This window comes from Triticum urartu, chromosome 6, assembly GCF_003073215.2.
Source record: "Triticum urartu cultivar G1812 chromosome 6, Tu2.1, whole genome shotgun sequence".
In the NCBI taxonomy this organism is placed as follows: Eukaryota; Viridiplantae; Streptophyta; class Magnoliopsida; order Poales; family Poaceae; genus Triticum; species Triticum urartu.
In genome coordinates, this window is record NC_053027.1 from 568646631 (window position 1) to 568658174 (window position 11544).

An 11544-nucleotide genomic window follows, 5' to 3' on the forward strand; every position below is an offset into this window, starting at 1 on the left:
TAAAAGTTTGGGGCTGCGACGCTTATGTGAAAAAGTTTCAGGCTGATAAGCTCGAACCCAAAGTGGATAAATGCATCTTCATAGGACACCCAAAACAGTTGGGTATACCTCCTATCTCAGATCCGAAAGCAATAAGGGATTGTTTCTAGAATCGGGTCCTTTCTCGAGGAAAAGTTTCTCTCGAAAGAATTGAGTGAGAGGATGGTGGAGACTTGATGAGGTTATTGAACCGTCTCTTCAACTAGTGTGTGGCAGGGCACAGGAAGTTGTTCTTGTGGCACCTACACCAATTGAAGTGGAAGCTTATGATAGTGATCATGAAACTTCAGATCAAGTCACTACCAAACCTCGTGGGATGACAAGGATGCGTACTACTTCAGAGTGGTACGTAATCCTGTCTTGGAAGTCATGTTGCTAGACAACAATGAACCTACGAGCTATGGAGAAGCGATGCTGGGCCCAGATTCCGATAAATGGCTTGAGGCCATAAAATCCGAGAGAGGATCCATGTATGGAAACAAAGTCTAGACTTTGACAGAACAGCTCGATGGTCGTGAGGCTATTGAGTACAGATGGATTTTAAAAGAAAGACGGACAATGATGGTAAATGTCACCATTAAGAAAGCTCGACTTGTCGTTAAGATGTTTTCTGACAAGTTCAAGGAGTTGACTACGGTGAGATTTTCTCACTCGTAGCGATGCTAAGAGTCTGTTGGAATTATATTAGCAGTCACTGCATTGTTTATGAAATCTTGCATATAGGATGTCAAAACATTGTTTCCTCGACGATTTTCTTAAGGAAAGGTTGTATATGATACAACCGGAAGGTTTTTGTCAATCCTGAAAGATGCTAATAAGTATGCAAAGCTCCAGCAATCCTTCTAAGGACTGGAGTAGGCATCTCGGAGTTGGAATGTATGCTTTGATGAGATGATCAAAGATTTTGGTGTATACAAAGTTTATGAGAAACTTGTATTTCCAAAGAAGTGAGTGGGAGCACTATAGAATTTCTGATAAGTATATGTTGTTGACATATTGTTGATCAGAAGTGACGTAGAATTTCTGGAAAGCATATAGGGTTATTTGGAAAGTGTTTTCAATGGAAAACCTGGATTAAGCTACTTGAGCATTGAGCATCAAGATCTATAAGGATAGATCAAAACGCTTAATGGTACTTTCAAATGAGCACATACCTTGACATGATCTTGAAGTTGTTCAAGATGGATCAGTCAAAGAAGGAGTTCTTGCCTGAGTTGTAAGGTATGAAGTTAAGACTTAAAGCTCGACCACGGTAGAATAGAGAGAAAGGACGAAGGTCGTCCCCTATGCTTAAGACATAGGCTCTACAGTATGCTATGCTGTGTACCGCACCTGAAGTGTGCCTTGCCATGAGTCAGTCAAGGGGTACAAGAGTGATCCAAGAATGGATCACAGGACAGCGGTCAAAGTTATCCTTAGTAACTAGTGGACTAAGGAATTTTCTCGATTATGGAGGTGGTAAAAGAGTTCGTCGTAAAGGGTTACGTCAATGCAAGCTTAACACCTATCCGGATAGCTCTGAGTAGAGATACCGGATACGTATAATGGAGCAACAATTTAGAATAGCTCCAAGTAGAACAGTTATTTGGAATAGCTCCAAATAGAACGTGGTAGCTACATCTAGGAGATGACATAGAGATTTGTAAAGCACACACGGATCTGAAAGGTTCAGACCCGTTGACTATAACCTCTCTCACAAGAATAACATGATCAAACCCAGAACTCATCGAGTGTTAATCACATGGTAAATGTGAACTAGATTATTGACTCTAGTAAACTCTTTGGGTGTTAGTCACATGGGGATGTGACCTTGAGTGTTAATCACATATCGATGTGAACTAGATTATTGACTCTAGTGCAAGTGGGAGACTGTTGGAAATATGCCCTAGAGGCAATAATAAATTGATTATTATATTTCCTTGTTCATGATAATCGTTTATTATCCATGCTATAATTGTATTGATAGGAAACTCATATACATGTGTGGATACATAGACAACACCATGTCCCTAGTAAGCCTCTAGTTGACTAGCTCGTTGATCAATAGATGGTTACGGTTTTCTGACCATGGACATTGGATGTCGTTGATAACGGGATCACATCATTAGGAGAATGATGTGATGGACAAGACCCAATCCTAAGCCTAGCACAAAGATCGTGTAGTTCGTATGCTAAAGCTTTTCTAATGTCAAGTATCATTTCCTTAGACCATGAGATTGTGCAACTCCCGGATACCGTAGGAATGCTTTGGGTGTACCAAACGTCACAACGTAACTGGGTGACTATAAAGGTGCACTACAGGTATCTCCGAAAGTGTCTGTTGGGTTGGCACGAATCGAGACTGGGATTTGTCACTCCGTGTAAACGGAGAGGTATCTCTGGGCCCACTCGGTAGGACATCATCATAATGTGCACAATGTGATCAAGGAGTTGATCACGGGATGATGTGTTACGGAACGAGTAAAAGAGACTTGCCGGTAACGAGATTGAACAAGGTATCGGGATACCGACGATCGAATCTCGGGCAAGTATCGTACCGATAGACAAAGGGAATTGTATACGGGATTGATTAAGTCCTTGACATCGTGGTTCATCCGATGAGATCATCGTGGAACATGTGGGAGCCAACATGGGTATCCAGATCCCGCTGTTGGTTATTGACCGGAGAGTCATCTCGGTCATGTCTGCATGTCTCTCGAACCCGTAGGGTCTACACACTTAAGGTTCGGTGACGCTAGGGTTATAGAGATATTAGTATGCGGTAACCCGAAAGTTGTTCGGAGTCCCGGATGAGATCCCGGACGTCACGAGGAGTTCCGGAATGGTCCGGAGGTAAAGAATTATATATAGGAAGTGCTATTTCGGCCATCGGGACAAGTTTCGGGGTCACCGGTATTGTACCGGGACCACCGGAAGGGTCCCGAGGGTCCACCGGGTGGGGCCACCTGCCCCGGGGGGGCACATGGGCTGTAGGGGGTGCGCCTTGGCCTACATGGGCCAAGGGCACCAGCCCCAAGAGGCCCATGCGCCAAGAGAAGAGAAAAAGGGGAGAGTCCTAAAAGGGGAAGGCACCTCCGAGGTGCCTTGGGGAGGATGGACTCCTCCCCCCCTTGGCCGCACCCTTCCTTGGAGGAAGGGGCAAGGGCTGCGCCTCCCCCCTCTCCCTTGGCCCTATATATAGTGGGGAAAAGGAGGAGCAACCATACCTAAGGCCTAGCGCCTCCCTCTCCCTCCCGTGACACATCTCCCTCCTCCCGCAGCGCTTGGCGAAGCCCTGTTGGAATCCCGCTACTTCCACCACCATGCCGTCGTGCTGCTGGATCTCCATCAACCTCTCCTCCCCCCTTGCTGGACCAAGAAGGAGGAGACGTCGCTGCTCCGTACGTGTGTTGAACACGGAGGTGCCGTCCGTTCGGCGCTAGGATCAGCGGTGATTTGAATCACGACGAGTACGACTCCATCAACCCCGTTCTCTTGAACGCTTCCGCTTAGCGATCTACAAGGGTATGTAGATGCACTCTCCTTCCCCTCGTTGCTAGTCTCTCCATAGATTGATCTTGGTGACACGTAGAAAAATTTTGAATTTCTGCTACGTTACCCAACAGAGCACTGGCGCAAGATCAGGGTGGCCCAGGAGCGCTGCGACGGCGAGTACCTCGAGATGCTCGAGAGCGACCTCGAGGATGAGTAGCGCGAGGCCGAGGAGGAGGGGCGCCAGGCCGCGGCTACACAGGCGGCCGCACCCCCCCCCCCCCGGGCGCCGGCACAGCCCGACATGACGGCGCTCTGGAACACGGCGTTCGCCTGGGCCGAGCCGGCGCCGACGCTCATCGACCTCACGGACCCCGAGGACGACGACGACGCCTAGGGCAGCGCGACGCCTCGTAGTTTAGGCTGTTTTTTAATTTTTTTAAATGCAAATGTGGACGCGTGGACTCTCGCCGGCTTTCGTAGCCGGCTTTAATGTTTAATTAATGTTTTTTTTTCTTTTTTAATATGCATACGTTCATTTTTTTGCACCGTCAAAATGGGTTCAGACCAGCGTTGGGCGCACACACCGATCCAAATGCAAAAGCGGACATCGGTGTCCGTCTGGCCGACCCAAACGGACAAAAGGCGAACGAAATCGCCGTCCGTTTGGGTCGGCCCGTTGGAGTTGCTCTAAGTGGCCTAAGATGCCTCCACTCAAATCTGTACCCTCCATATCCAATCCTATAGCCCAGGTTTCATTTTCTATTCTTCTATTGTAAGCCCAGATTCTATGCCAGTCTGCCCTCACCCAGAGTGGTGTCAATGCATGCAAGGCATAGATGGAGAAGGGGAGGACTGCATGAGTTGTGGGTCTGTCTAGGACACTATGTCACATTTAAGCTGATGTCTATTCTGTTTGTGGTCTATGTTTTTTCTTAGTTTTTTTCGTTTTTTGTTGTTGCATTATATATTTGTGAGAGCTTAGATGTGACATTCTTAAAAAACGTCTAGATGTGAATTAGACAAACTCTCCTTGCGATTGATACTGGTGCAAATTGGTGAGCGAGCTTTTACTATGGATTCTGCAGAAGTTACACGCCATGGGAGTTAGCCCAACTAGGCCAACAACTTAAACTTGGGGGAGTACATTTTTTACCAATATTTATTCATGTTATCATATACATTCATTACACTTATCGTTTCGCTCCATGATCTTTGTATATCTATGTTTCGTTTCTTTTCGTTTGTTCCTTTTGCTTGTTTTATTAAAAAATAAAACCTCCAAAAATATTTCTCGTTTGCGTATTATTGAGTCTTATGTTTGAAGAGAAAAAGTTTATGTTTGGTTCCTATTTACTTTATAATTGAACTAACGAAAAGACCAAAATATTTTCTTTCTCTTCTTTTCTTTTCTTTTCTACAGTTATCAGCAATTTTCAGCTTCAGTCCCAACGACACTTGCACTATATTCTTAAAACAATAATAACAATAATAACGATTATTTGGTGAATTGGTTGTGGCAGAGAAAGCTGGTATGATCGTGTTTTATTACATTTATGTACGGATGTTTGACTTCATGATTGCTTTACAAGTTTCTATGATAGTCATATTGTGCATAACGAGAGTTTAATGATTCAAGATTTCTCATATTGAGTTTCAATTAACTAAAAGCATATATTTGTCATCCTGTGTGGGGAATAGTTATTCTTCACCCCCCTTTATTTTAACGTCAATGCACCGTAAATATAGATTCCGTAATTTTTGTCTTATTTCATACATAAAAAAAGAACATAAGAAAATATATAGGCACCGTACAAAATATTTTATGTATGTAAAATTACAAACATAAAAATATAATGTAAAATATACAGAAAATGCAACTTTTTTGGTCTAATGACCTACTCCCTCCGTTCCTAAATATAGTATTTCTAGAGATTTCAACAAGTGACATACAAAGCAAAATGAATGAATATACACTCTAAAATATGTCTATATACATCCGTATGTGATGGTCCATTTGGAATCTCTAAAAAAACTTATATTTAGGAACGGAGGGAGTATATTTTTGTTTTCTTATGCCAAATTGTATGTAGTGAATCAATATGAATGTAACTATTTATATTCCAAACTTAATTTACTTATAAAACGATCATAAGATTACCTTTTAGGTGAAGAAATTATTCTGCACCCTGGGTGATTAATAGTAATATTGTGTGTGTGTGTGTGTGTGTGTGTGTGTCTTAAATAGTGGCATAATGTGGTGTGTTAATATGGTATTCTCCTTTGAAGTAATCAAGTGGCTTGACTTGACACATGCTTACACATGATTAATCAATTCCAGTTCAGCCTTGAAGGTGCTATGAATTTAGAATATAGTGTCATGTTCATGTTACCGCTTAATACTTGCTAATTAAGAATGCATGACTATGATAGATATGCTCTTAGGTTGCCTATTAGCGCTTGTGTAACAATGCCCACCGTGGTAAACATAGGTGTCCTTGAGAGCAAGGGATGTATTGTGTGAAAAAATCGATTAGGATAGGAGTTATATTCCAAAAGCGTAGAAATATAAACATAATTTGGTTAACACATAGTTTATACTGAAATAGCCTGACATGACTATTTTGGTTAAGGGGCATAATTTGGTTACAGAAAATAATTGTCTGCATGTAATTTGACAAACAGAACAACAATAATTGTACAAATATAGTAACAATTTTCAACAGAACGGGAATGGTCTTCATAGTGTCTCTTATCCAAGTGTAGCAATACTATGTTTGCCAACAATGTTGAAACTGTTATATTGCTTAAAAGTACCTGTTGTTCCCAGATTGGCATGTGTTCACTTGTTGGACCGGGTGGATCCTGTATTGATTTCTTTGCTCCCAGATGGATGGATCGGGATCCCTGGTTCACTTGAGCACGTCCCTGAGATGAATGAATCTGACATTCAGTTCCATCGTCTGAAGCATTTGCTTCAGCTCCCAGCACACCTCGGTCCTTCGTCGCTCGATCTCGTGTCGGCAGATGGCCTCCGTCTCAACGGCAGCAAGACGAGCCTTGGCAAGACGAGCCTTATTGAAGGGCTCGTCCTTTAAGGTCAACTCCACCGCGTGACCCATCCGGTCCGAAGTTGTTCGTTTGGGGTAAAATACGACCCAGCGGTAATGCTCAAACGGACAGAGTTGTTTTTTGGACACTTTTTTTGTTCCGTCCAACTTCGAATCTGGAGCAAACTTGGTCCAAGAATACTCCCGAACGGACGGAAAACGGACACTCTCCTCGCCCCTCTCGTCCGCTCCTGTCCGCCCGTGCCTTCCCTCTGACCCACAAATCAGTTAGACCGAGAGGCTGGGGCGCGTGCGCGGGCGGGACGGTGCCGCAACGAGGGTGCGACCGAAGCTGGACGAGCACGGGTGGGGCGGCGGCGCGGCGCGGCCGAGGCTGGACGAGCACGGGCGGGGCGCAGGCGGCGGCGAGGCAAGCGCGGGCGCGGCGCGGGCGGGCACAGGCGGGCGGACGTGTGCTCGCGCGGGCGCAGCGTGGCGCGGCGGGGCGCAGGCAGGCGGGCGCGGGCGCAGGCGGGCGCGGCACGGCGCGGGCAGGCGGGCGCGTGCTGGGGCGGGGCGCAAGCAGGCGGGCGCGGCGCGGCCGGAGCGCGACACGGCGGGGCGCAGGTGCGGGCGCAGCGAGGCGCGGCCGTGGCGCGGCGCGGCGGGGTGCTGGCGCGGGCGCAGGCGGGCGCGGGCCTCGCGGCGAGGCCGAGGCTGGGGCGACGGGGGTTCACGCAAGGCGGCATAGCGAGCTCGCGGTGAGGCTTCGGGGTATGCACGATGCGGCATGGCGAGCTTGGGACGAAGCGAGGCGGACAGTATGAGATCCCATAGGCCTTCTGCGTGTTGGGTGTAGATGCCCCATACGACTATCCGCTTTTCGGACATCCGCTAAATCGCATCTCAAACGAATAAAATTGGATGTCCGGATGGGTCATGGATGGCCCACGCGATGGAGTTGGCCTAATAAGAAGGGGCGAAACAGGGAATATTACCTTTGTTTTATATAGGAGAGAAGATTTACGGAATCTAATTCAGCTCTTGGAAGCATATGTTCGTGTGTGTTAAAAATATTTTTTTACATGTTAATTATTTTTGTAAAAATATGTTCACTGTCACAATGCCACCAACAAATCTTTATGGGCAAAGCATAAGCATTTTGAGTTATGCAAAAAAAAAAACAAGACGAACGTCAAATGTTACATCTAATTTTGTTTTTTCATCAACGGCGAACTGCTATCTCGTTTCGCGTGAGATTTGTCAAGCACTCTTTTTACATTAACATGAACATAAAAAAATCATATTTTTTACAAAATATTTACTATTTTCTTTTTTGAATTCATTGATCATATGATGATTATAAGGTGAAGGAGAGGGAACTCATAAAAAAAGTTTGTCTTCCTTTACTTATTTAAGAGAAGAGAAGAGATGATCTCTTAGCATAATATGTCTCATCATATTTTTAGAAATAGCGAGTTATTAAAGATAAGACTGAGAGATGATCTATTATAGAAATTTTTGTTGTCACCTCTAAATTGCATGCAAAACTTAAGATAAGACTATCTTATCAACTATTATACATGCCTTAATAATCGGCTAGTTTTTTTTAGGGGTTGATAATCGGCTAGTTGCTGGTGCAATTAGCAACGGACACGAAGTACTGGGCCAGGCCCAGTAAACAGTTGAGAGCCACGCGCCTTCTCCGCCCCCAGTGGAAGTAAGAGAACCCGTTCTTCCCCTGTCTCTTCTCTCTGGGAGAAAAAAAAGGTTGAAGCAGCCCGTACGGACATGGAGTCCCCGTCGTCGCCGGCGCCAGCGACGCCACCGGCCACCGGAGGTAACCGTCTCTGCTCTATTCCCTCTATGGCTCTATCCGATGAAACGCCTCGGTCGTTCCCTCTTAGATCATGAGAAAAGTCCATTGACCCGCACCAGAAGGAGAGGCAGGGGTTTACTTAGGGATTGGTCGGACACAGAGGGGAACAGACTCTGGGGCTTCTAAACTCGAACCATACACTTGGGATCGAAGGAGCCTACGCATTCCGTGTGGATTCTGTTTCTCCTATTCGTATGGTGCCAGTGCTGATCCATGGAGAGGCATGCTTCTTTTTTCCCCTTGCTGCCAGCGAGTTGAGGTGCCAAGAGCACAAATCTGGAGCTTAATTTCGATGCCATAGGTTTGGTTTTTAACTATCGCGAAGAAATTGGTAGTGGTTCGGTTTATGCGTGGTGGTGGGATTGTCATGGTGTAGGATTGGAAGCTAATTGGAGCAAATTTATGTCTTTGTTTATTTAGCTTAAAGGAACAAATCGGAGTATGAAAGGAAATTTCCACAAGTTAAGTGCTTGCCAATACGAATTGGCTGTGGATCGATTTCTATTTGCACCCTCTAGATTAGCAATTGGGGCTGGAAACCATAACCTGCATTCTCCAGCTTTTAGACTGTATAACAAGCAGGAGCTCTGCTTTTCATTGAAGAAAGGGGACTTGTCAGTGAATATCCGTGGAACAATACCGAGACCCTATTAATACTAAGGTTATTTCTAAGACCTAACTTTCAAGCAGAAACTGATGAACCATTCAGCGGAGTGTTTGCTTGGTTTGTTAACTTCCCTGATTTTGGTATATATGACTATATGATGAAAAGATGTAACAATAATCTAAGATGGAACGTAATCCATTTAGTTGTGTTGTGGCGTTAATTTTATCTATAGTGGCAAGGAGTATATTAAATCTATGTAAACATCAGCACCACAAGTGTGGATCCTACCCTTTCTTAATGCGGGGAAGACTCTGCCTTTATTACATTGAACTGCACATGAACATAGAAACTATGGAGTTGTGTAACTCTGGATCATTATCTCTTTCTCTAGATGATTGTTTCGCAATGAAGAAGTGGCAATTTGAACTGCGGAAACCTTCCCCGGCTATTCATTCAGCGCGACAATGGCGTGTCGTTCAATCCGCCAAGCCGCAACGGCGCATGCGTGATCATGATGCTCCAATTATGTCAACAGCGCATCAGTTGCATGCACATGAGCCGTCACGCGATGCTATGTCGCCCTGTAGTGGATCCCTAAACAAGATGATGTGCACGCAAGATGTTGAGCAGACTGTCCAGGTATCATCTTGAACTACTGCATTACTATCTGCCTAAGTGTAGTCATTTTGACATGTGTTTCAAAAATAAATACATGCAAAGTTGTTTCAGCGGAAAGTCTTGCACTCATTTTCTGCATGGGATTTGCAAAATTGTTACGATTATATAATTTCTTCTGCTTGAATACAATAGTTAGCTGTATATGCTAGTCCACCAACGCAGTTTGCTTGGAGTTTGAATACTTCGAATAAATAAATGAAGGGAGGTTGAGCAATATAGAGTTATTTCGGCTCAAGCAGAATTGTTAGAAGATATTTATGTTTCCACAAAGGATTATCTCTCGAATATTTGATTTACTACCTTTTGAACTAGTTTTGAGCTGACAGTGGTACCAAATTTCAAAATCACACCTAACCTTGAGGCGTAAACAAGTAGTGGCCTAATTATGCATTATGCATTGGTTGAACAATTCAAGTCTGCAGTGGTGTAATTACATAGTATTAAAAGCTTGCCATTACTTGTAAGAAATTACTAATGTTTTTACACTGTATTTGTTTGATTTGTTGCCTCCACTTGCTGTATTGATCAGAGAGACACATACGGAATAATAGTATGTATTAATGGAAAGTGGTTTAGTTAGAAAAAGGGGCTCTTTTTTATGTTTGTTTACACTTATCTTTTTGGAAATGTTGTTTACAATTATCTGTAAGTTCGAAGTGTAGATTAGCGAGGAAACTAATAGCATGTTGTTAATTTGCTCAATGGACAGTGTAATCAAGCCCTGACACCCATGATATTAACGTTTTCTGTGGTAAAATAAGTTGTAAAATGTTATCTTAACATGGTTTCTAATTTTATACCTAACATGTCATTTCTTCTGCAGAACTGCGATTGGATCAGTACATTGCCAGATGACATTTTAATCAAAATTCTTTCCCTGCTGACAGTAAGCGATGCTGCAATGACTGACTGTCTTTCCACTAGATGGAGACACCTCTGGAAAAACGTTGACTGTCTCATCTTTGACCTCTATAGTCTCAGGATGCCAGAGTCAGAAATCTGTTATTACCATCAAAAACCATGTCTGCGGAAAGCTCAAGTAACAAAGTTTGTTCGCAAAACGAATGGCCTTTTGCGCAATCATTATGGCAATAGAATCAAGGAATTCACTATCAGATTCCCATTAACCTCAGTCAATGCTTCTGAGCTGGACCACTGGATTCGGTTTGCAGCTTCAGCCTCTACAGAAAAACTCTGTCTTGACTTTTATGACAAGAATCGCTCAAGTTGCCTTGACATTTTCCCTGATGAGCCTTATAACTTCATATTATCACCATTTTCAAATGGGAGAGGTTGCCAGTTGAGCGAGCTAACTCTGTCCAACTGCAGTTTAGGAACAACGCCTGAAAATCTCAGTGGCTTTGCTTGTCTTCATTTCCTTAAACTCAGCCGTGTGTCATTAGCTGATGCAGCTGTTTCAAATATTAAACTCAGCCGTGTGTCATTAGCTGATGCAGCTGTTTCAAATATTATTTCCAGTTGCTGTGCTCTCCGAAGCTTGATTATAGAGTTCTGCGATCAATTGTTTCATTTGACGATTACTTGTTCACAATTGCTGAATTTGAATGTTGAATTCTGCAATGACTTAAGTAGTGTCTGTATTCATGCTGACAATCTTGAGAAGTTCACGTACAAGGGACACAATGTAAATATCGAGTACAAATATGCACCATTTCTTGATATAATCCGTGTTTATTTCACGGAGAAGGATGAATGCCCTCTAGACTTCATAAGTGCGCTTCCTAAGCTTCCAAAGTTGGAAACGTTGATCTTGCAATGTCCTGCGCCTGTACAAGTACGTAAGATTTCTGCCCCTTGGT

At 44.0% G+C, this 11544-nt stretch overlaps 1 protein-coding gene across 1 annotated transcript; it reads left to right on the plus strand.

The window, feature by feature from the left end:
* Positions 1–8271: 8271 nt before the first annotated feature.
* Positions 8272–11523, plus strand: LOC125513100 (putative F-box/FBD/LRR-repeat protein At5g62970; the record flags this gene model as incomplete). Its single annotated transcript, XM_048678145.1, is given in 3 exon segments — positions 8272–8400; positions 9438–9685; positions 10548–11523. Coding segments are annotated over 3 exon segments (1273 nt in total), but the record flags the coding sequence as incomplete, so codon positions are not given.
* Between the last annotated feature and the right edge of the window lie 21 nt (positions 11524–11544).